At 39.3% G+C, this 20,826-nt stretch overlaps 1 protein-coding gene across 1 annotated transcript in view; it reads left to right on the top strand.

Moving 5' to 3' along the window:
• The window catches only part of col24a1 (collagen type XXIV alpha 1 chain), a 109,556-nt gene that overhangs the window by 87,165 nt on the left and 1,565 nt on the right, over positions 1 to 20,826 (top strand). The window contains exons 36-59 of the mRNA XM_030434034.1: positions 483 to 536; positions 807 to 914; positions 1,774 to 1,827; positions 2,142 to 2,249; positions 2,927 to 2,980; positions 4,683 to 4,736; positions 4,876 to 4,932; positions 5,952 to 6,005; positions 7,109 to 7,162; positions 7,587 to 7,640; positions 9,030 to 9,083; positions 10,025 to 10,132; positions 14,183 to 14,290; positions 14,422 to 14,529; positions 15,752 to 15,805; positions 15,966 to 16,028; positions 16,298 to 16,351; positions 16,590 to 16,625; positions 17,488 to 17,523; positions 17,874 to 17,900; positions 18,810 to 18,875; positions 19,059 to 19,227; positions 19,373 to 19,482; positions 19,828 to 20,064. Coding sequence (XP_030289894.1) covers positions 483 to 536; positions 807 to 914; positions 1,774 to 1,827; positions 2,142 to 2,249; positions 2,927 to 2,980; positions 4,683 to 4,736; positions 4,876 to 4,932; positions 5,952 to 6,005; positions 7,109 to 7,162; positions 7,587 to 7,640; positions 9,030 to 9,083; positions 10,025 to 10,132; positions 14,183 to 14,290; positions 14,422 to 14,529; positions 15,752 to 15,805; positions 15,966 to 16,028; positions 16,298 to 16,351; positions 16,590 to 16,625; positions 17,488 to 17,523; positions 17,874 to 17,900; positions 18,810 to 18,875; positions 19,059 to 19,227; positions 19,373 to 19,482; positions 19,828 to 20,064 — 1,881 coding nt within the window. The remainder of the gene's footprint in view (positions 1 to 482; positions 537 to 806; positions 915 to 1,773; positions 1,828 to 2,141; positions 2,250 to 2,926; positions 2,981 to 4,682; positions 4,737 to 4,875; positions 4,933 to 5,951; positions 6,006 to 7,108; positions 7,163 to 7,586; positions 7,641 to 9,029; positions 9,084 to 10,024; positions 10,133 to 14,182; positions 14,291 to 14,421; positions 14,530 to 15,751; positions 15,806 to 15,965; positions 16,029 to 16,297; positions 16,352 to 16,589; positions 16,626 to 17,487; positions 17,524 to 17,873; positions 17,901 to 18,809; positions 18,876 to 19,058; positions 19,228 to 19,372; positions 19,483 to 19,827; positions 20,065 to 20,826) is intronic.

Here is a 20,826-nt window from a genome sequence, read left to right as displayed (position 1 = left end):
TTGTGATTAGTACATTTCTAATTTTACCAACTTGTATGCAAAAATATGTTCTTGCTGTGCTGATTTAGTTTTTAGTTTTACTTTAACTGGCCCAGGATTTGAGATGCCAACATTAATAGCAACAGCTCTTTCCAGAAACAGTTTCCTTAACTACTATTTCACTGATAAAAAGATATTTCCAGTTAAAACCTAAAAAACTAGGACATTGCTTCTGAAAGAAAGATTAAAATTGTTTCAATGTGATGTTTAAGTGTGTGCACATCAAACCAATTTGTATCTCCCCTTACTAAATTGGTGTAGAGACTGAAATACCAAAAAAGAATATCTCATAACTGGATGCATAAACCCAAACCTTTGCCATCAACAATTTCATAGTTCTCTTAAAGCTGACTTTGAGGAGGAACGATCAACTTCATTGTGATGATTTGTCACTTTTAAGAGACTGTTAAGAGGTTTTGTTATAATTTGTAATGTGTCCGTAGGGTCCTCCTGGTCCCCCTGGTGAAGATGGCCCTCAAGGAAAAGATGGAGCCAAGGTAAACATAGCAGGATGTTGTGTTTGTTAACTTAGCTTCCCTCCAAACATGAGTTATGGATTTGTTTCCAGAGGGGTTCTCCATTTGACAACAATAATAGGGAGATGTCCGTACCATTCCACTTAAGCCTCCTGTCGGCTTCTGAGTACCACAGGTTGTCTGACCTCTGTATGTTGGTAACATGAAACTTACTATATTATAACTGAACTGTCTTTCACTCTGCTTTCCTGGTGGTCCACCTCTCTTTCTCTCTGTCTATCACACTGACAGGGGGAGCCTGGTGATTGTGGACCAATTGGAGAGCCAGGGGACAAAGGAATCGAAGGGGACCCTGGGCCTCCAGGACCCCCCGGAGAGCCTGGGAAACAGGGATTTCGTGTAAGTTTATTTTTGTCTCCAAACTTACAGTCTCAACAATTTTGATAAAATAACCTTTATTTAAATTGGGGGCAATTAAAAGAAATGTATATCTACATTGACATTCTGACTCAGTTAAAAGACACTTGCTTGCAGTTCAAGTAAAAGCTAGATCTGAATTAAGAATCAAGAAGTGCTAGTTTGTTGCGGAGCTGGTTCCTCTTTCTTTGAATGTGGTAATTTAAGAGAGAGACAGGAGGAAATTGATCTTGAGCATAATTGGAGACATTGAAAGAATAATTTGCACATTTACAATTTTAAATGTCTGCTACTCAGAGAGCAGTTTACAAATATGCACTTGGCCAAATAATGCCTTTACTATCCCAGCAGGGGTCAGCCTTCTCTTCAACAAAGACATTTTACAACTGTGGCAGTGAAAAATACTATATCATAGATGGTGGATGTTAGGCACAGTAAAATAAATGTCAGTCAAAGTCTCCTATAAGTTGCCTCTTTATTTTGAGATACAGATCCAAGTTCAGCAATGTGTGTTAAGGGGCAAGAAGGTAATCGATGTCAGGAAGAAAAGGAGCTTCAGGGCACGTAAGCAAAGCTTTGAGAGGAAAGAGTATTGCCAGAACAGTTAAAAAAATAAGCTGACAAATTAAGTAAGAGCTTTGAACAACACTGTCAACCATAAGCTGTTATGCTCTGCATAGAAAATAGCCTACTGATAATGTGTATAACTCATCAGATAGACACAGTGCTCTGAATAAGAAGCAATAATTAGATGGTGCTTATAGATACAGTTATCATGCCTCTATTGATTAAAGGGATTTTTAATGTGTGTTGTAGTTGTTTAATGAATGTTCTGTTACAGGGGCCGGAAGGAAAACCAGGGACCCCAGGGAACAGAGGACGGCATGGAAAGAAAGTAAGGGCCCGATGCCTCCACTTTTTCTGTATAGTGAGTTTCCCAACCATTAAACAGCGGGAAGCAAGAGGCACAGTCAAAGGCACTGAGTCATCTTGGTTCAGCTGCCTAAACCATCGTTTTGGTCAAACAATAAGTTATTGACTCGATTTCTGAGGAAAAAATAAAGTGACTTCAGCCTTAACAGACCGATTTGTTGCTGAAGGAGAGATGGATACTTCCTGCTGTCAGAAAGGGCTGAATGCTGACTTTTTGCTTTAAGGCTACACATGTTGCCGTTTCTCATCCCCAAATGACATTTTGTGTTTTTTCAGGGGGAGAGAGGTCCTCTAGGACTTGCTGGCGAGGTTGGCACAAGAGGGGACATCGGCCAGCCAGGCGAGGCGGGGCTGAAGGGTGCCAGGGGAACTCGAGGCACACCAGTTAGTTCCCTCTCTGCCTGTATTTCTTCTCTGTCCTGTGTCCCTCCCAAACTAAAACTTTTGTATAGAGATAGAGACAGTTTTTCTTTTTTTATTAAAAGGAAGAATATCAGAAATGCCCCTTTTTGTATCAGTTAGCTGGAGGGTTGTGTTGGTGCCTGTGTTTGATTGACAGACAGTGTGTTGTCTGTGGTGGTGACGAATAAGCCTGATTCCACATACAATGAATAGGATGTGCTAATTTGCTAATCCTTTTGGACATGCACCCAATTGAAAACAGTACAAAGACCCAAAGACAGTCTGTGTACATTTATTTTTGTTTGTTTGTTTTTTTTTAGTGTAGAACTTTATGAGCAAAACCTCAACTGACCTTCTTTGTTCCAGAGAGAGAAGATACAAAAGTCATGAAAAGAATAAAAGGAAGTGATCCATTCTTTGCCTCTTTACAGAGAAAGACAGCACCTTTTTCAGCAGAACCACTAAAAACATATTGTGATAGTTGTGAAGAAAAGATTTATGTCCCTGTCATAAAACAACTCTCGTCACAGGATTCAGTTTGCATGTGTGTGGGTTTTAGGCCAAAGATTATACTTAGCTCAGCCAGAGAAAAAAAGCAAACAAACAGCACGGGGACTGACTCACTCTTGTGTTGTGTGTATTTTCTGCAATTCTTCCAGGGTCGGCCTGGAGTCATGGGTTTAGAAGGGCAACCAGGACTGGCAGGATACACAGTGAGTTCTGTTGTTTAATTTTTATGTTTTATTTATTTACATATACCATACACCCATTTACCGTCACAAAACAGCTTGTGATTAGAAACCATCTTCATACTAGATAATTGAGTAAAACCGGAATGGTCTGAGGTTTGGCTCAGAACATCTGACTTTGCTTACAATCATTGGGCTTATCTTATCCGAGCCCTTTTCACACAGAGACTCTGCATTATTGTGCAATGAACACTCGCCTTTATGCTGCCTTTTTTTGTTCAGACTGAACCAAGCAACGTCTACTTCAAGCATCTCCAGTGTGTCATTTCTTACAGCACGCCGCTATTGGAGGACCAAAAGAGCTGTGACCGTACACATCATGACATTGACATCCGTGTGTTTTTTTTTTTCCGGTGTCCACCTGTACATCCAAACATGTTGCAGTTATAATGCGTTGTGATAGAGATCCTGACCTACCATGCATTGTGGACAGTGACAAAGTTATGTTTTTTGATCAAAATTACATCATTACATAATCACCATCAGTAAACAGCGGACCCTGTGTGGCTCTCACTTGTGAGCATGGATGCTCCTTATGGATGTTGTTTTCTCGGGGAAGTTCACTAAAGTCTCTGTCGGGAGGGCTCTGCTACTGGGGGCAGATGATGTTTTTTCAGGCAGAATGTGACAAAGAGTCAGTTGGACGGACAGGATGACAGAGGCTTTACCACATCTGCAATATTTTTTCTCATATAAGTTGCCAAAGACACTACCTGCTACCACATTACTGTTGTGAGGTCCTGTAACATAGCTTTGTGGATTGAAGTGTGAAACATTTCTCTTTTATTTGAAGAGTGAAAAATCTGTTTAGTTGTCAGACTGTGAACACCATCAGACCGACACACCCCTCGTCCGCGCCTCCGGCTTTTCCCTTAACACAGACGCCATCCCTCCTCTGTGAAATTGCCCCCCCTCTCCTCATCTGTAACTTACACACAGACAGCGAGGTGAAGTTTCGCCACATGGTTCCCACACTGAAAGGGCAGTGTGAATGGGCCTGCAAAAACTGGATCCCCCTCAAGAACAGGGGAATCAAAAGTAACATTTCCAGGTTTATCCATCAAACGGAATCCTGCTTCAAGGAACATATTGCAATCTGGCAACATGCTTCAGATACAGATATCAACTAAACATAACTTTCAAATTGAATTTCTAGCTTGCTCATCTCCCCTGGTAGCCTTGTGGTGTAAGCTTAGCGTGTGCTGGAGACATCCTGAGACATCCTGAGACATCATCCCTGCCATTGTTATGTAAAAAGTACACCAGACTACCAGAGCGAAGACAAGAGATGGAACTGAACATGATGAAATCTTCCAGGCAACTCCACAGCCTGGTCAATGCCAGCATCAGTGGGTTTAGGTTGCATAACGTGAACAGGGCACCTCAAGTTCACTGAGTCCCTTTGTGTTTATATGTGTGTACGGCAGCTCTGAGACTCATTCACACGTGACTCAGATTGCTGAGTGATTTCTCAGTCTGTGCCAAAATCCAAATCCTTAGGTGACAGAGTGGTAGAGCTTCTCTACAAAGAACTGTGTTTATATAAAACAGTTCTGATTAATATGCTGACAGCAGAACTCATGTTTCTCCAAGAAACATGCTGCAGCCAGTAGAAGTATGGCAGCTTTGCTAGGTACGATAATGAGCTTTCTTCTTCTTTTTTTAGGGACACCCTGGCAAACCAGGGCCCATTGGACCACCAGGTCCTAAAGGTGAAAAGGTAATAAGATACCTGAACTAGTGTTTGAATTGTTATAATTTCAGTATTTGGGGTTTTTAGTTCAGTGTACTTTAAAATGTTGTATGGTGGCAAAATCTTGTACCTGCATGTCTGATAGTATGTGTGTTCTACATTCCAGGGTTATCCAGGCGAAGACAATAAGACCCCGGGACCACCAGGGCCCTTAGGTGAACCAGTAGGTCTTGCTTTCCTTTAAACTCTCCTTTGTGATCCCTAGCACTCCTCGCTGTGTTTAGTCCAAGCCATTTAAATACCGGATTGACTCAGGAAGTAAAAGTTAATCCTGATCAACTCCTGATTTTAACACCAAGCACACTCATTTTGTCCAACCAGATTGACAACAATGTGTCGGTGTTTTCGTTCTTAATCCTTTCATGCATATGGAGCCCTATTATCGACCTGTGTGGCTCAAATCTTTTGTGTTCATTGCACGCTGAGCATGGGCAGAAATTAATGTTTAAATAAGTTTTTTTACACATCAGGGTAAAGCTTCAGCTTATCTTTGTTTCCTTATATTGACTTATAATACGGATAACATCACAACACTGTGATGAACACAAATGTTTCATTGTTAAAGCCAGAACAGCCTTTGCTAGAGTGCATTTATACAAAACATTTTTACTTTGAGAAGGAAGGGAAAGAGCACCAGTGAAGGCCATTAATCACCCTTCTGCGCCTGAGAGAAAAAAGTCAGTCTTAGCCTAATATCAAAAGAGGATCAGAGTGTATCAAAGAGTCTTAGCAGCTTTGGAAAGCTCACAGTTTTACAGTACCATGACTCTTTTGCATTTTGAGGCATATTTCCCACCACTGGATGTGACTTTGGAGACGGGCCTACATAGCATGAACTATAAGGTTTACTGGAAGTCTACTCAGGCATAGATAGCAGCCCCTTGTATGAGTAGCACTGGATTATCAAGTTGGCACAGAATTGCAGTACATAGCATTAGCACTACAATGGTAGCCTCTGTCTCACTGAAAGGAAAGTTCAAGGTGAAATTACGCTTTTCCATTTGACTCCAGTAGAGATCCAGACTCAAAGGTTAAACCTGAAGAACATGTTTCATGTGTGTTGGCTTGAGAAGCGACTCTCTATTTAAGTAGCTGTCCAGCTCAGTTGAAGCTTTGTGGTTATTAGTGAAGGCATGCATGTACAGTATGTGTGTTCATGTGCATGCATTTGTGTCTACACAGGGGCCCCCAGGAGCACAAGGAGAGCGTGGAGAGCCAGGGGATGAAGGATATCAGGTAGACAAATTCATTAAATCAACATAAGACTTACTGTATAACACAGTCACCACCATCAGCGTTCTTGTCTGACCAAGTTGATTATTGTTCTTTTGGTGAACACTGCTCTGCTCAGGTAATAGCAGACCACACATGCTGAGGAGGATAAACCAGGCTTGCAGTAATAACAATGGAAATCTGTTGTTTTGACACTTCACACCTTTCAAGCACATCATTTGTTTTTTCTCGAAAAAAGTACATACAAATGCACCCACTCATTGTGCAAGCAAGTTGTTATAGGATATTTAATTTTGAACAGTTGGTATTCTTGGTGTTGGGCTGTGAATTGAACAATGAGTATGGTCTGTACCTGAGCAGGCAAGAGGCATGTTGTCTCATCTTCTTATCTTAAATTTTTTCTCACTTTTTTCATTTATTCTCTTTTTAAAAAGAAAACAATAAAATGATCAAAAACCCAATGTTGCAGGAGATCTGCGGTCATCTTTTTTCAAAAATGTCAAATCCTCCCATATGCAGCAAGTCCTCGCTTAAACTCCTGTGATATAGGGTGATGTTTTTCTACTTGCCTACTGGATGACTGCAGAGATTATTTTAATGCATTTTGCTGAGGACACATTTTAGTCATTATGCTTTGTATCTCATACTAAGGCTCAAACTGTTGGGTAACAGTTGTGTAACTGTTGTAAGTGCAGTCTGCAAGGAATCACTAGAGATAATCCTTGACCCATTTCCAGCTCCAGCACGGGTGCATAGTCATAACAACCGATATTTATTTTGGCAGTTGTTCTAGGCTTCTATTAAACACCTGAATAGGTCACACTTGGCTTTCATTCGAGTTTCTATCTGACACTGTCTGACATACATTCAAACGTGGTTTGGAAACGCTTGGATATTGTTTTGATGCTGTGAAGCCTGTAATTGAGCAGTTGTTTTCAGTGTATATGGAAATGGTACTGATGATAATAGAAACGACACGGCTGTGGGCATGCAGTTTTTCCTTTAGTAAAGAATTGGAGAATGACATTTATTTATCAGATATAAGCACCAGTTAAGATTGAGTGAAAGACAGAAAAATACAACTCTATATTAAAATTGTGTTTCAGGGCCATGTTGGTACTATCGGATCTCGTGGAGCTATTGGACGACAAGGCCCACCGGTAAGTCAGAAAATCTCTGTAGTACAATATTCTACAGTATGTAATAATAGTGCTATATATCAGCTTGTGTTTAAGGTACATGCATTTGACAGAAAAACAGTGATGTAAAAAGTTTAAATAGGGTTGGATAGAATAAAACAACCTTACCAGTAGTGGTGCTAAATAAATGAAATGTGTAAATATGATTTGCCCAGGGGTAACACAAGAGTAAGGCATAGAGTCATTCCCTGTAAGAGTGTGAATGTGAGGTTCATCCCTTTGTAGTTTGTCAAGTTTGTCTACCCTGATAATGGCGTGTTCCAGAAAAAACACTTTAATGGCAATAATTTAAAAGTTCATAATGTAGTGTGGATTAGGAGTGTGGATTTGTATAACTGCTCAATATACTTGTTTGTGTGTGTTTTTTTGTTCTTCATTTGTATAGGGATCACCAGGCCACCAAGGAGAAACAGGCCCAAAAGGGGAGATTGGAGCTCCGGTGAGTCCAAATCGCTCAGCATGAAAATCAATCATACATCTACTGTACATTGCTTCACTGATCTATAAAGTAAATAGATTAATAAGTCATTAAAGTTGGTGTCCTACCTGCAAAAAAAATGTACAGCTTCAGGATCAATATGTTTCTACTGCTTTGGTTGAAGTTGGTTTATAATTGATTCTGTGGGTAAAGAGAAATCCTTCTGCTGGCTGCAGAATGAACAACCAAACGCAGACATTTGTCCAAAGCACAATTTTCAGCTGTGGTGGAAATGTATAAACAGAAAAACAAAATTAAGCTTAAAACCTAGTATCAGAAACTAGGTGGTAGAAATATGCTTGGACTACATGATGAGTGAACAGCAATAAGGGAACAATAGCAGCAAGTTTCCAAGCCACTCTGAATGCACGATTCTACTCATCTAAGTCGACGTTGACATTTAGACATTTTGTTCTTTGATCCTGAAATGGCTTTCTGAAACATCCAGTTGGCATTGAAGCAGATATCTTTTGGCAAACCAAGCCTTCTTGAACTGTTTTGCTTTCATCGCTGTCAAGCTCTTTTGAATCCTCAGCCTTGTCAAAGGCCTTCTGATTACAGAACTTAATTTCCCCTGTGAAGCATATTTGCGCCTCCTTGATTAGGTTCCCCATAGATTTTTTAACAGTGAAGTATTCACAGGTTTCCAGAGACCGCTGACGATCTTCCACATGTGAAACAGCTTTTATGTATGAGATCTTATATAACCAGCAAATATAACCAAACAGCTTGACTTGAGTTTAACCTTGAGTTTGAGCAATGTTGTCACGTTCAACATACTGTATGGGTCCATACAGTATGTTGAACGTGACAACATTTCTAAACATCTGTTTAGAAACAGTGAGATCACAGCAGTCTGCCAGGAAACACTGGAAACTTTATGAATCTGTTGGGTTTCTGTTTCAAATTAACGGCTTTGGTAAAGCATTCCTTGAGGATTATCGTGCTAGGACTGTACATACATAACTCACTGTACCATGGAGACAAAAAAATATATTTTTTACATTGCTTTGACACGTGCAAATATGAATAAAGTTTATGAAGTTTATGTTGATAAGCGTGATAATATACTTTACTATGTGCTACTATTAAAACATTATGCAGCGGAGGTTGCCAGTGTTATTGCTACTCAAACACCTCAGTATGTGTGATATAACCTCATGCCATTTGAGGAGTTAAATATACAGTTGTGTATATTTCTCTGACTGTCTGGGCTGACTGAAGTACAGAAACTGTCCTGAACTTGAGTTCTCCATAAGACTCATATTAGACATGCTCTGAGATATATAACCCTTTGTGTTTTTGTGAATGGCCACGTATGTCTCACTCTTCATGTATGTGTTTATTCAGGGCTCAGCAGGAAAGAAAGGAGCGAGGGGCCTAAGTGGATCCCCTGGCATTGAAGTGAGTATTACACCACCTCCACCAAATGTACTCAAGGCAGCAGTAAAATGATCTTATGACTTAAAAATCTTCATTAAAGCTAAACTCTCGCCAAAAAGCAACCAAGGCTTTATTTGCGATTGAATATGAGTCAAACCTTCGTGTAAAAGCATATTTACAACGAAAGAGGCACTTTTAAGATTTACCGTAGTTTTGTTTTTGGGCAAGCTAATTTTCAATGGGGTGCATATTTACGCTATTTTTAAAACACTAAGAAGGCTCGACACAACATGAAACTTTGCTCGTAGTATCACCAGGGTCTCTATACATGAACACGAGTATTGAGAGCACTGTTTGTGTACACAGAGTTTACTAAAAAGAAGGTTTTTGGACAACTCACGTTAGCAGCAGCACCTCCGGCGAGCCGCCGTCATGGCAGACAAAAAGTGTCGATCCCTGAGTGCGACCTAACAGGCAGGAGAGTAATGGTGGATTGCTCCTCAAGCCTGCCTGTTAGGTCACACTCAGGGATCGACAGAGTTGTTAGTTGCTAGCATAAAAGTACCCCTGCACCCCATTGAAAATTAGCTTGCCCAAAAACGAAACTACGGTAAATCTTAAAAGTGCCTCTTTCGTCGTAAATATGCTTTTACACGAAGGTTTGACTCATATTCAATCGCAAATAAAGCCTTAGTTGCTTTTTGGCGAGCGTTTCACTTCAAATGATGATGATGATGATGATGGTGTTTCCCAGAAAATAACGTAATGCTAACTGGCCACAGTGTTGTGTTCAGAATAATCAGAGGAGCAGAAGCTAGCATTATCTGAAATAATCACAATAGATGAAGTGCCATCTCCAGAATCACAAGAGTCACACTGTTTGAGTAACAAGTGATGTCAGTTCACATTCCAAAAAAAGTTTGAGATTCATTGACATTGTTTCTGTTACGGAAATCATCCAGGGGCTAATTGGTTTACCTGGACTTGTGGGAATGATGGGTTACCCAGGGCCAGATGGTCCCCCAGGACTCAACGGCTTACCAGGATTACCAGGAAAACAGGGACGACAGGTAAATGACTGTATCATACAGACAGCAATGTATCTTTGTATATATATATGGGATAATAAGTATTATTGTGTATGGTCTTAATGATGTATCAGTTCTGATCTATTCCAAAGTAGTAAGAAGTGTAAAAACATCATGAGAACAGAAATTATTGACTGCTCCCTTTGTTTTCTCGCTATTAGACAGCAATACATTTTGTTTTATTCCTCACTTAATCTATACTTTATAGCTGCAACCTCTATTCTTCCCTCTGTACTTTCTAAGAAAGTGAAAGCACAACCAATAATTGATTGATGAAATTGGCTCCGTCATCACACAGCTAGGTCTTTTAATCTTGTCTTTCTGCATATATCCAGAATGTTTTCTGGCATCCCTTCAATGTTCTCACATTGCTCTTAATCTAGTAATGCATCTCATTTTGTTTATAGAACTTTGCCTATTAAAGGTAAAGCTTAATTGTATGTTACGCTAATGCCAGTCATGACAGCTATGACACTGATTCCAAAAAAGTTAGGACACTGTAAAACATAAATAAAACAGAATGTGGTGATTTGCTAAATCTTTTTAGCTTATACTCAATTGAAAACAGTACCAAGGCAGTAATGTTTTACCTCATCAACTCAGTTGATTTTTGTAAATGTAAATTTGATGGCAATATGTTTCAAAGAAGTTGGCAGATGAGCAGCAAAAGACTGTAAAAGTTGTGGAATGCTCAAAAACACCTGTTTGGACCACTCCACAGGTAAACTGGTAAACTGTTTTCACTTACATTTACACAACGTCCAAACTTTTTGGAATCAGGGTTGTTCATGGATCATGAGAAGGTGACTTCTATCAAACACCATAAACACAAGTGGGCTTCAACAATGGTGATCAATATAAACCTCAGAAATATGCACTGTCACAAAATATTTCTGCTCAGCACCATAAATGTAGGTCAACAGATTTACTTGCATAACTGAACTTTCAGGAGAAATATTACCATCATTGCACTCAGTGCTAAACCTCTATAGCAGACTTGTGGTCTGAAGCCAATGATATGTCCTCCTCATCTTTACCTTCTACGGACCTTGCCTCCACATATTTCTCTTTTCACTCATAAAACATACATGAAGTTAAATCTTATTAATGTTAAATCTAAACATAGTCCACAATAGATAAAGCTGTGTGAACATTACCTACAGCAAGTTGAGTCGTGGAATTAGTTCATTATTGTCAGATGAAACGATCAGTAGTTCAAACAGGAGAGGATTTTAGCTGCATTGGTTTACAGACTGCCTCAAGAGACACATATAGTCCTCACTATTCATTCAGCCCTCATTCTAACTCATACCATATCATCCCATTTAGCACAGGGATTTTATTTGACTGTATCTGAGTGCCCAAAGCTCTCCTTCAGCTGTCACCATCTGTAGTTTTAAGACTGAGACATGCATCTGGAGATTGACTAATCATTAAATGCCTTGTTTGATTTGACTGGCTTCTTTTTCAGTGGGTTTATCCAAATACGTGTGCAGCCAGAGTGGATTGGGATTTCATGCATGAATGTCTTTGTCCTTTTCAGCCAAAAGCTGGATAGCCAGGTCTTTTCAGTCTGGCTTTCATTTACATAATGTTGTGTAAAAGTCTAGTAAGTCTAAATTTGGCCACTGATGTTTTTTCAGTTTGACTAAAATTATGTGTTTTTTCACTTGGAGAGCGACTCCAATAATCTATGTCTCCTAAATCACACAGTGTTTAATTAAAAAAAATAGATAAACTGGCTGTAAATGAAAAGAAATAAGCTTTTTTAATTCACAGAGACTTTTTCTTGTAAGTGAGTCATGTCTGGAGATCGAAGGTTGTCTTGAGTGAACGCGTTTCCAATAGTGTAGAGTTCTCCTTTCACTACAAAGCACCTGGGGCTGTCTCAGCAGGAGAGGGCTGCAGGAAACTCTATTTTCAGTTTCACACTACGTGCTTCCTTAGTGGGAAAGATACTGTAATATGGCTGCAGAGTCCCTGCAGAATAGTCATCCTCTTTGTCTTTGTCATTTATTGTTCTTCATTGCTGCATTTCTATTCACATTGCCAGTTGGATGCATAGATAACAAACAATATAGAGTTGGAACATTTCTGCTCTATTGGGCGGTGTAATAATGGAGAGCAGACAGGTGATTTTTTAATAGAGGCTCCTGCTTTTTGGTCTGTAACCTGCATTATTAGAGATATATTGGGCAGAATTCTGTTAAAAATAATACTGTCAAAACAGTCCCTCTCAATCATCATGTATGACCTGCTAGACGTGTGTTGCGGTGTCTCTATCTGCAGAGACCCCACCCTTGGCATGAATTTTCTTATTTTCTTACTCCTTTTGCTCTGTTAGGCAAGTAACAGGTTGTTAGCAGTTCTGGAGAAAAATGGCTGATTGTCGTCTAAAACCATCCCTTGTGGTTCACCAACCCAAAGCATCAGTATGAGACGACCTGTAAATGAGACTGAGATCTTTATCCAGAATCACTGACTACATCTTTAAATGGTTTGTTTAAATCCTCCATAGTATACCTTTGAGGTTATGGAAGATCAATAACACCTCAAATATTAGATAAGTAAGTGTTTGTTCTGCTTGTCCAAAAAATATCTATATGTCAATGTCCCTGTGACTCAGAAATGTATTTGCCTGCATTTCTGTTTATGTAATACATATCACATTCGGTGTAAAGTAAAGTTGTCAGTTTTGTTTACTGTGTACTATGTCGTGAAAAGTCATCGAGATTGTGAAGTCTGTCATAATGGACAAATCATCAGAAAGAGGTTATAACCTTACAATGCTTCCCATGGTTGAATGATAGCATCTTTTGTAGTCGGTGTCTGTAGAGGTCTGTACATGCCTGCAAAACTCTGTGTGATGGGATGATGTGTCACTTAAGTAAATCTCTGAGTGATCTAATTAATTAGACGGTGGCCTTTTCTTACTCAAGAGCTTCGCAGCACCTGCAGGTTGGCCTTCACTCAGTGCACCTACAACCATGTAATTCAAACCTGGTTCCCAGTTTACCTTCTCTCCTCTTAGTGATCGAGGAGCAGAAGCCATATGTGAAGCGACGACCCACTCCGTCTGTTATTCTAATATCACTTGCTCGCCTCTGCCTCACCACACTGCTGATGGGGCAGGAAACCGCTGTGGTCTGTGGTGTAAGAAAGCAACCCAGTGACAGGCAGTCAGTTTTATGGGTACACTTCAGGAACACACTGTCAAGAAATATTATAACCAGGGGACGGGGCAGACTTCAGCACTATGACTAAACAACACATTTAGAAATGTTTTTTGGCTGATGATGAATGTTGAGATTGAAACTTTGAAAAGAACCAAATTCATTTAATTTGTTTATTTATCTGTTTGAAAAGATTTTAAGACTTACATAGTGTTTACCTTGTTTAAAGGACCATACAACTACATTAGTCTGTCTTGACCATAAATTCCCTACCATTTGTTTGACACAGCTTTCCACTGATGGTTGAAAAATGTTCCTTGTTGGCCGTTTAGGGATGCTCCAAAATCCAAAGCTTGAGTGTCAGCAGAAACATCCAAATTTAGATTTTCCTTTTCATAACATCCATGTGTGTTTTTGTGAACCACCATCACGAGTCTCCACAGATACAACCTCTGATGAACCTTAAAGGTACCATGTGGAGCACTTTTCACTAGCAGAAGCACTATGGAGGAATGTTTTGATGAGCAGGGAGCTGTTGTATTTGTTTTTGGTGATGTTCACACACACTTTGGATGGTCTGATTTTAAAAATTTAAAAGTTTTATATATATATATATATATATATATATATATATATATATATATATATATATATATATATATATATATATATATATATATATATATATATATATATATATATATATATATATATATATGTATATATATATATATATATATATATATATATATATATATATATATATATATTTCTCTTTTAAAATAACCAAACTTTTTATTTGAAGTTTTGTTTCGATAATGACCACAGTTTATTGATAGAAGTTCTTGTGTGCACTCAGGGTCAGAGAGGTTTGGTGGGAAAAGAGGGACCTGTTGGACGTCCAGGTCCCAGGGGAGATGTTGGACTACCTGGACAACCTGGAGAAAGAGGACCACCTGGTCAGAAGGTGAAAACAATAATGTATTTTCCTAATGTTTTCTAAATTTTTGAAGTGTGTTTGACAGAACAAAAAGATTCCTAGTCTAGAAACACTTTCCGAGTCTTAGAGCATTTAAGTCCTGACTTGTGTTGGTACAGGGAGAACTAGGACTGCCAGGGGACAGAGGAGCCTCAGGAATCAAAGGCATGGAGGGGGCTACAGGTGACCAGGGCAGGAAAGGTGATGTTGGACTCAAAGGACAACCAGTGAGTATATATAAGCATTCGTGGTTTAGAGCAAAAGTCAGTCTTAAAATCAAAACAATTGTTTAAAAGGTTAATTTCCATGGCCTGGAACAATTGTATAACAATAACCCTGTTGCAGATATTGTGGCAGGACTTAGGGGTATTTTATATCATGTTGACACATGCTTAAAGTTTAGATCTGTTAGTAGCATTCACATAAAGCTTAGTTATTACTGTAAAAAGCCTTCTTTTGATGGGATTTTTTTATGATCTCCTCTGTACTTGTTTGTAACAGTTTGAACCTCAGATTCTTTAATGTTCATTCAAATGTCTTAACTCACATGATACTTATTTTTGAACTGCTGAAGTCATAACACAAGTCATTAAATTGATACCATCCCCTGGAATGTTCTTGTTAAAAGAGGCACTTAACCCTTATATACATTATTTAATACATCTCTAAATATAGCTTCAGGGGTTTAGATAGCCAGTCTGTGGTGGGATTTAAAATGTGTGTGTCTGACACTTTTCCACCCTGAGTGGAGTAACACATTATCCGGGCGAGACCAGGAATGGAAACATTCCGCCTGGTCAGGCCAAGTTATGTAAGACCCTCACACTCCAGAGACCAGAAAAAGAGGTGCTCCACTTTTCTTATGTAACTCCTCGAAGAAGAAGAAAAAATAATCAGCATTCAATCCCTTGCTCTCCCCTCCCTCCAGTAGTTTTCTCCATTGATGCTCGTGAAACAGAGAGCAGACTCAGGCCCTTGGGTCAGATCTCTTTACATTTTTTCATGAATAGAGTTTCTCGGTCAAAGTGGCTGGCCCGAAAACAGAGCTGTCTGGAGGACGTGGATGACTGGCTATACAAACATAGTGTCTGCCACCCTGGACGACAGACAGTACTCAGACACAGAAAAGGGTACAGACACCTAACCCCACAGTGTGTGCCTTTAGTCGAGTGTGTGACTGTGGTTTGGGGCTAATGTAGATCCAGACATAAAGCCTCATGTGTGCCCCAGTTCTTTTGAAATGGACTAGGTCTAGAGAAATAGAAAAGGCCAGCTTACTGTGTTCCTGCTGTGTCTGGAGCTGTCCATTTAAAATGGAATTAAAAATATACAAAAGTACACAATCACACTATATTAGTCATTTATTATATGATGTGTTTGTCAAATGCAATGTCTAAAAAAGGCAAGGATCCTCAGTTGCTATGATGTTATTGGCTTTTCTGCTTCTAGGGGGAATCTGGAGATGTGGGCTTGGTTGGCTTGCGGGGCTTCCCGGGGCCAATGGTAAGAGACTGAGCAGCTAACCAACAGTTGGCATGTACAAGATGATAAAATGCAACAGAAAAAAAAGATATTATTATATTATTACTATTATTATCACAGTTATATTGTTCCTGTGTAATGACATCAGGGAATTGACAAGGCTTCTTTTTTCTTTATACAGGGTCCAAATGGTGATATAGGATTCAGAGGCTTCCCTGGCCCTAAAGGCCCAATGGGTACTTGGGTAAGTTTTGGCACAGTAGGCAAACTGCTTTCTTCAGGTGTACTGCTTGAAGTTCAAACTCAGTAGTGGAATAAAATGAAAAGGAATGAAACATTTAGAAATATGAGTACAGTTTTCTTCTACACCTGTGTGACCAAGCCCTTATGAAGATATAAACAGAATGTAGATTACACACACTTGTCATTATAATGACTTAGGACACTTTTTTTAAGAGCATGTAAATTGAGACAGACTTGTTTATGTATCTTTCACTCTATTGTTTGTTTCAGGGATTCTCTGGACCTGTAGGCCCTGAAGGAATGATGGGCCCAATGGGAAAACCCGTAGGTTTCTGTTTGTGTGTGTATGTGTGTGTGTGTGTGTGTGTGTTTGAAAAGAAAAATGACAAAGCAATCTCAAGACAGTGCTCATTCTGTTGAACTAAGACAGATGTAGACACAATACTCTTTTACTTAAACCAGTCTGTTTAGTGGAGATGTGCTAACTCTGGTTTATACTAGAGATACAGAGATGGATGAAATGCTGTACATGTTTTCATGTTGTTACTTTTCTCTTCCACAGGGGCCAAGGGGTCCAAAGGGAAGTGGTGGCGAAATGGTAAGATTTGATTCAAACCACTTCACTTAAGTGTCCGACTTGAAGTTTCCTTTCAGAGAAATCATTGGTGGTTATCATGGCGCCACCTCAAAGCAGATTTTGGGAGTAAAAAAAAAAAAAAAAGACCTACTGCAGATGATGAAGGCTGTGTTTAAAGATGCATGAACTGTTGTTGGGGTTTAGTGGTAGTTTCATTTCTATGACCATCTTAAAGTGATTGTAGCTCACTGTGGCTGAGTCATAGTGACAGTACTCTCAGACCCGCTTGTGTAACTGTGTTGAGGAGATGCCTTGTCAAAATGTTTGCATGGCAAACCACAGGGCAATCTGCATATTCACTGCTTAAACCCTCTCCCTGTCTGTAATGCAAACTGAAGTAATATTCTCAGATCTGCTTAAATGCCTCTGCAATTCACACAACCACACACGCACAGACTGTGTACACAATTACGTCTTCATTCTGATGTCAAATATGTGCAAACTCTCACATATATGGACATACACTAACTGAAAATGCACTGGCAGAATTAATAAAATCGAGCTGCCCCAGGTAGCTGCTATAGAAGAATCTGCCAGAGGGGGCAGTGTTTAACCACTGTGGTTACTTACTGCATGGATTCCTCACATCACAGACAAAATGAACCATGATTCTGCAGTTGTTCTTTGAGTATCATTCTGCTCACACTCCCTAACCCTGATGCTGTACCTTAATTACCTAAAAAAACACAGTATTTTTTTAAGCTCTTAGTGGTGGGATACTCATATAGAGTACAAGAGTATTCACATTAGCGAATAGGACAAAAAGAATACATAATGTAAGCATCATTTCAGCTGTTTAACTCTGGTATTCTCACACTTTCAGGGGCCTCAAGGACCACAGGGAAGTCCCGGACCCAGAGTAAGGGCTAACCTCACTGCCACATTTCTGCTTTATATAGCACATGCTTTTATTTTTTAGATGTCACAACCAGGTTTTATGGAAGGTAACAATTGAGGATTGTTGTGTTCCTTTTTTTTTTTTTTTTTTACATTATTTAGAAAAAAGACTGAAAGACTTCTCTATATTTATTTGGTCAGTCCAGGCTTGGCTGTTCTCTAGTGTCACACCCAGACATTTCATTGTGATGTATTGCCAGAGCCCACCGACACAGACATGGTTTACCATACGTGAACTGGCTGCAAACACAACATGATCATTTTTCACTGTGTCCCTCATTTTGTCTTTTGTCTTCTTTCTCCCCACCCCAGGGACCTCCCGGTGCTCCAGGTCCAACAGTAAGTGCGTCATGACACTCATGTAGGCAGGAAGACAGGATGAGCTAGAAGAAAGGAGTCCTGTTTAGAATTTGGACCCTACAGTTGCAGGGAAAGTTGTCAAACTCTTGAGTAATTGAAAATCTACATTTCACTTTTGATGTAACCCTATATCCTCATTCTGTTGTGTGTCTGAATATCAGTAAGACAAAGAAGAGACCCTGTTGCATATCTCAGCCCAAACTTTTTGACCATCAAAGGTTGAATAAAGTTTTCGAAGAAATAGAGAAACGTGACAGCAGCCATTTCTCTGACGGCAGAGCAAAGCCAGGATGTGATAGAGCCAGGAAAACATTTTTGTTTGTTCTTTTGCTAAGCTAAAGATGAGCCAAGAAATCATCATTTCAGTGATAAAAGGTCCAGAAAAGAAAACTTGTAATTTTGTTCAGTGGTATTGCCAGTGGAGATCAACAGTAAGTCTCTCTGGCACTGTGACAGAACCCTCCTCACATCCCTTATCTGCCGTCACTTCTAGATAAAGAGCAGCTTTCTGCTGTCTGAATGACCTTTTCCTGTTCGAATAGTTCTAAGAGCTCAGAAAAACAGCTATATCAGATGCCTCCGTTTACAGGCATTATGTGATAAGTGTAGTGTTGATGTTGAGTAGAACGTGTTTTTCTTCCCCCTACTGAAGTCAGGACTGTCAGGAAGTCAGGTTTATTTATGCAAGTCTTATTTTACTGCTTACTTTTGGTATTAAAGTGTATTTTTATCCTTTTAAAGTTTTCTCTGTAAACTGGAAGAGTATTGAAACTGTTTTCCCTAACCAGTGAACAAACCTACAGATTAAAATCTTTCAGTTAAATAATGAAAAGGACACTGAATCTGTTATGTTTTCATTAACTGAATATGATGATTTTGAATCCACAGAGGCAGATATATGATGACTCAGCAGTCTACAGTCTGTCTGACTCGAACGCTGCCCTCAGGACAGAGGTAAGGCACTGACATACTCAATGGACAGGGTGAATGGGTGGATTGTTGGATGGGCTGCAGATTAGTTTAAAATTCTAATGTTCAAAGTTCCTCAGAAAATTCTGCTCTGCACTCGTAACTGTAATTAAGGCAGTAGATATTTAATTGTGCTGTTTGACAGTGCTACTTTCCATTTTTAACCAGAGTTTCCAGAACACAGAGATCAGCTTGCTGGAACAGAATACAGAGATTCTTAAGACTCTACATTATCTGAGCAGTGTAATTGAGAGCATCAAAAAGCCACTGGGCACACGGGAGAACCCAGCTCGTGTCTGCAAGGATCTGCTTGACTGTCGTCACAAGCTCAAAGATGGTGAGTCTCATCTACTGGATCCAGGATGTAAGAGAAGGATTTTCGAAATATGAGATTTCACAGCTGATGTCGAACTTTGCTTCCAAAGACAACTAGTTATCTAACTCTTTCTCTCTCTGATTTCTCTTTGAATTATGACCTTAAGGTTGGTTCTGGGTCGATCCAAACGTGGGCTGCACTTCTGATGCCTTCAAAGTCTTCTGCAACTTTACTGCAGGAGGGACGACCTGTTTACATCCAGTGGCCTCCAATAAGGTAACAACTCAATTGTTGATCATGAAATAAAAGTAGCTGCTATTGTGCCATGTTTTGGATGGTGAGGACAGGTGTGTGCACAGTCATTCCCCTCCCCAACTAAACTGTATCAGTTAATGATTCAAACTTGTTCACATTCTCTAACACAGATTGCACACTAGTAAAGCATTATTGCAGATTCAGGTAGAAACTTAATTGCAGTTCATTTTAACATAACCGCACCTCAAATATTTCAAATAAGTTCACTTGTAATGGCAACGATGCTCTATTTTATCATTTGCTTCAAAGCAGGAGGCATTGTAGAGGTTGTGTTCGTCACTATAATGTTTCTGCCCTTCATTACAGATGGTGTTTGGTGTAGGGAAAGTCCAGATGAAGTTTCTCCATTTACTGAGCACTGAGGCCAGCCACAGCATTACAGTTCACTGCCTAAATGATCCTCCCTACGGCACCACAGACAGCTTCAGCTCCACTGGATCCACACTGCAAGAGAACACCACGCTTCGGTTTCGTGGCTGGAACAAACAGATGTTTGAGAAAGACACTTTACTTGAACCACATGTGCTACAAGACGAGTGCAAGGTGATGACTCACTTGTTATTCAGCAAATCCTTTTCTTTCAGGTCTACATGAACCAGGACTAAATAGACTTAAGAACTTTATGTGTCTTTTAAGAATATTTATATTTTACCTATTGAGATTTTTCCTGTCTTGATGCCTATTGAATGCAGTCATGACTGTTCCGTGTAAACATAATGAATAATAAATATTTTTAGATATTTGGTTTATTTTCTATGTGGTTAGACACATATCTGAGGGCTTCTGTAATACAAACAAATGCATGAAATAATATAAAAATGGTGCTTTAATTGATCTGCCCCATGCACTGATGTCAATACCACAGTGCTGAAATGCTCTATTACAAGAAAAGACAAGCACTTAAATTCTTACTTTAGTCAATTACTTACCTTAAGTAAAAAAAAAAAAAAAAAAAAAAAAATGTTTTTATTATTGCATTAATTTGTTCAACATACTCGACATACAATCACTGGCACAGGTGGTTTAAATACTTTATTATCTGCTGAGTAGTAAAGTTGTATATTAATGTAAAATAATACATTGTGATTTCTTTTGATCATACTTTGTACTATTAAACAAAATCTGCAGTAAAGTTACATGTAACTAAAAGTGGTCAAATACATGTAGTGCTGTAAATGTTTGCCTCTCTATCCTAGTGGAATAGAAGAATAAAGAAGCAGAAAATGGATATACAGAAGTACAGATACCTTAAAGCTGTACTCAAGTACAGTATATATGCCCCCATGTATATTGTACTACGTTAAT

Source organism: Sparus aurata, chromosome 11 (genome assembly GCF_900880675.1).
Source record: "Sparus aurata chromosome 11, fSpaAur1.1, whole genome shotgun sequence".
NCBI lineage: Eukaryota > Metazoa > Chordata > Actinopteri > Spariformes > Sparidae > Sparus > Sparus aurata.
The sequence above is the reverse complement of the archived record's forward strand: the minus strand, read 5'-3'. Positions and strand labels throughout refer to the sequence as shown.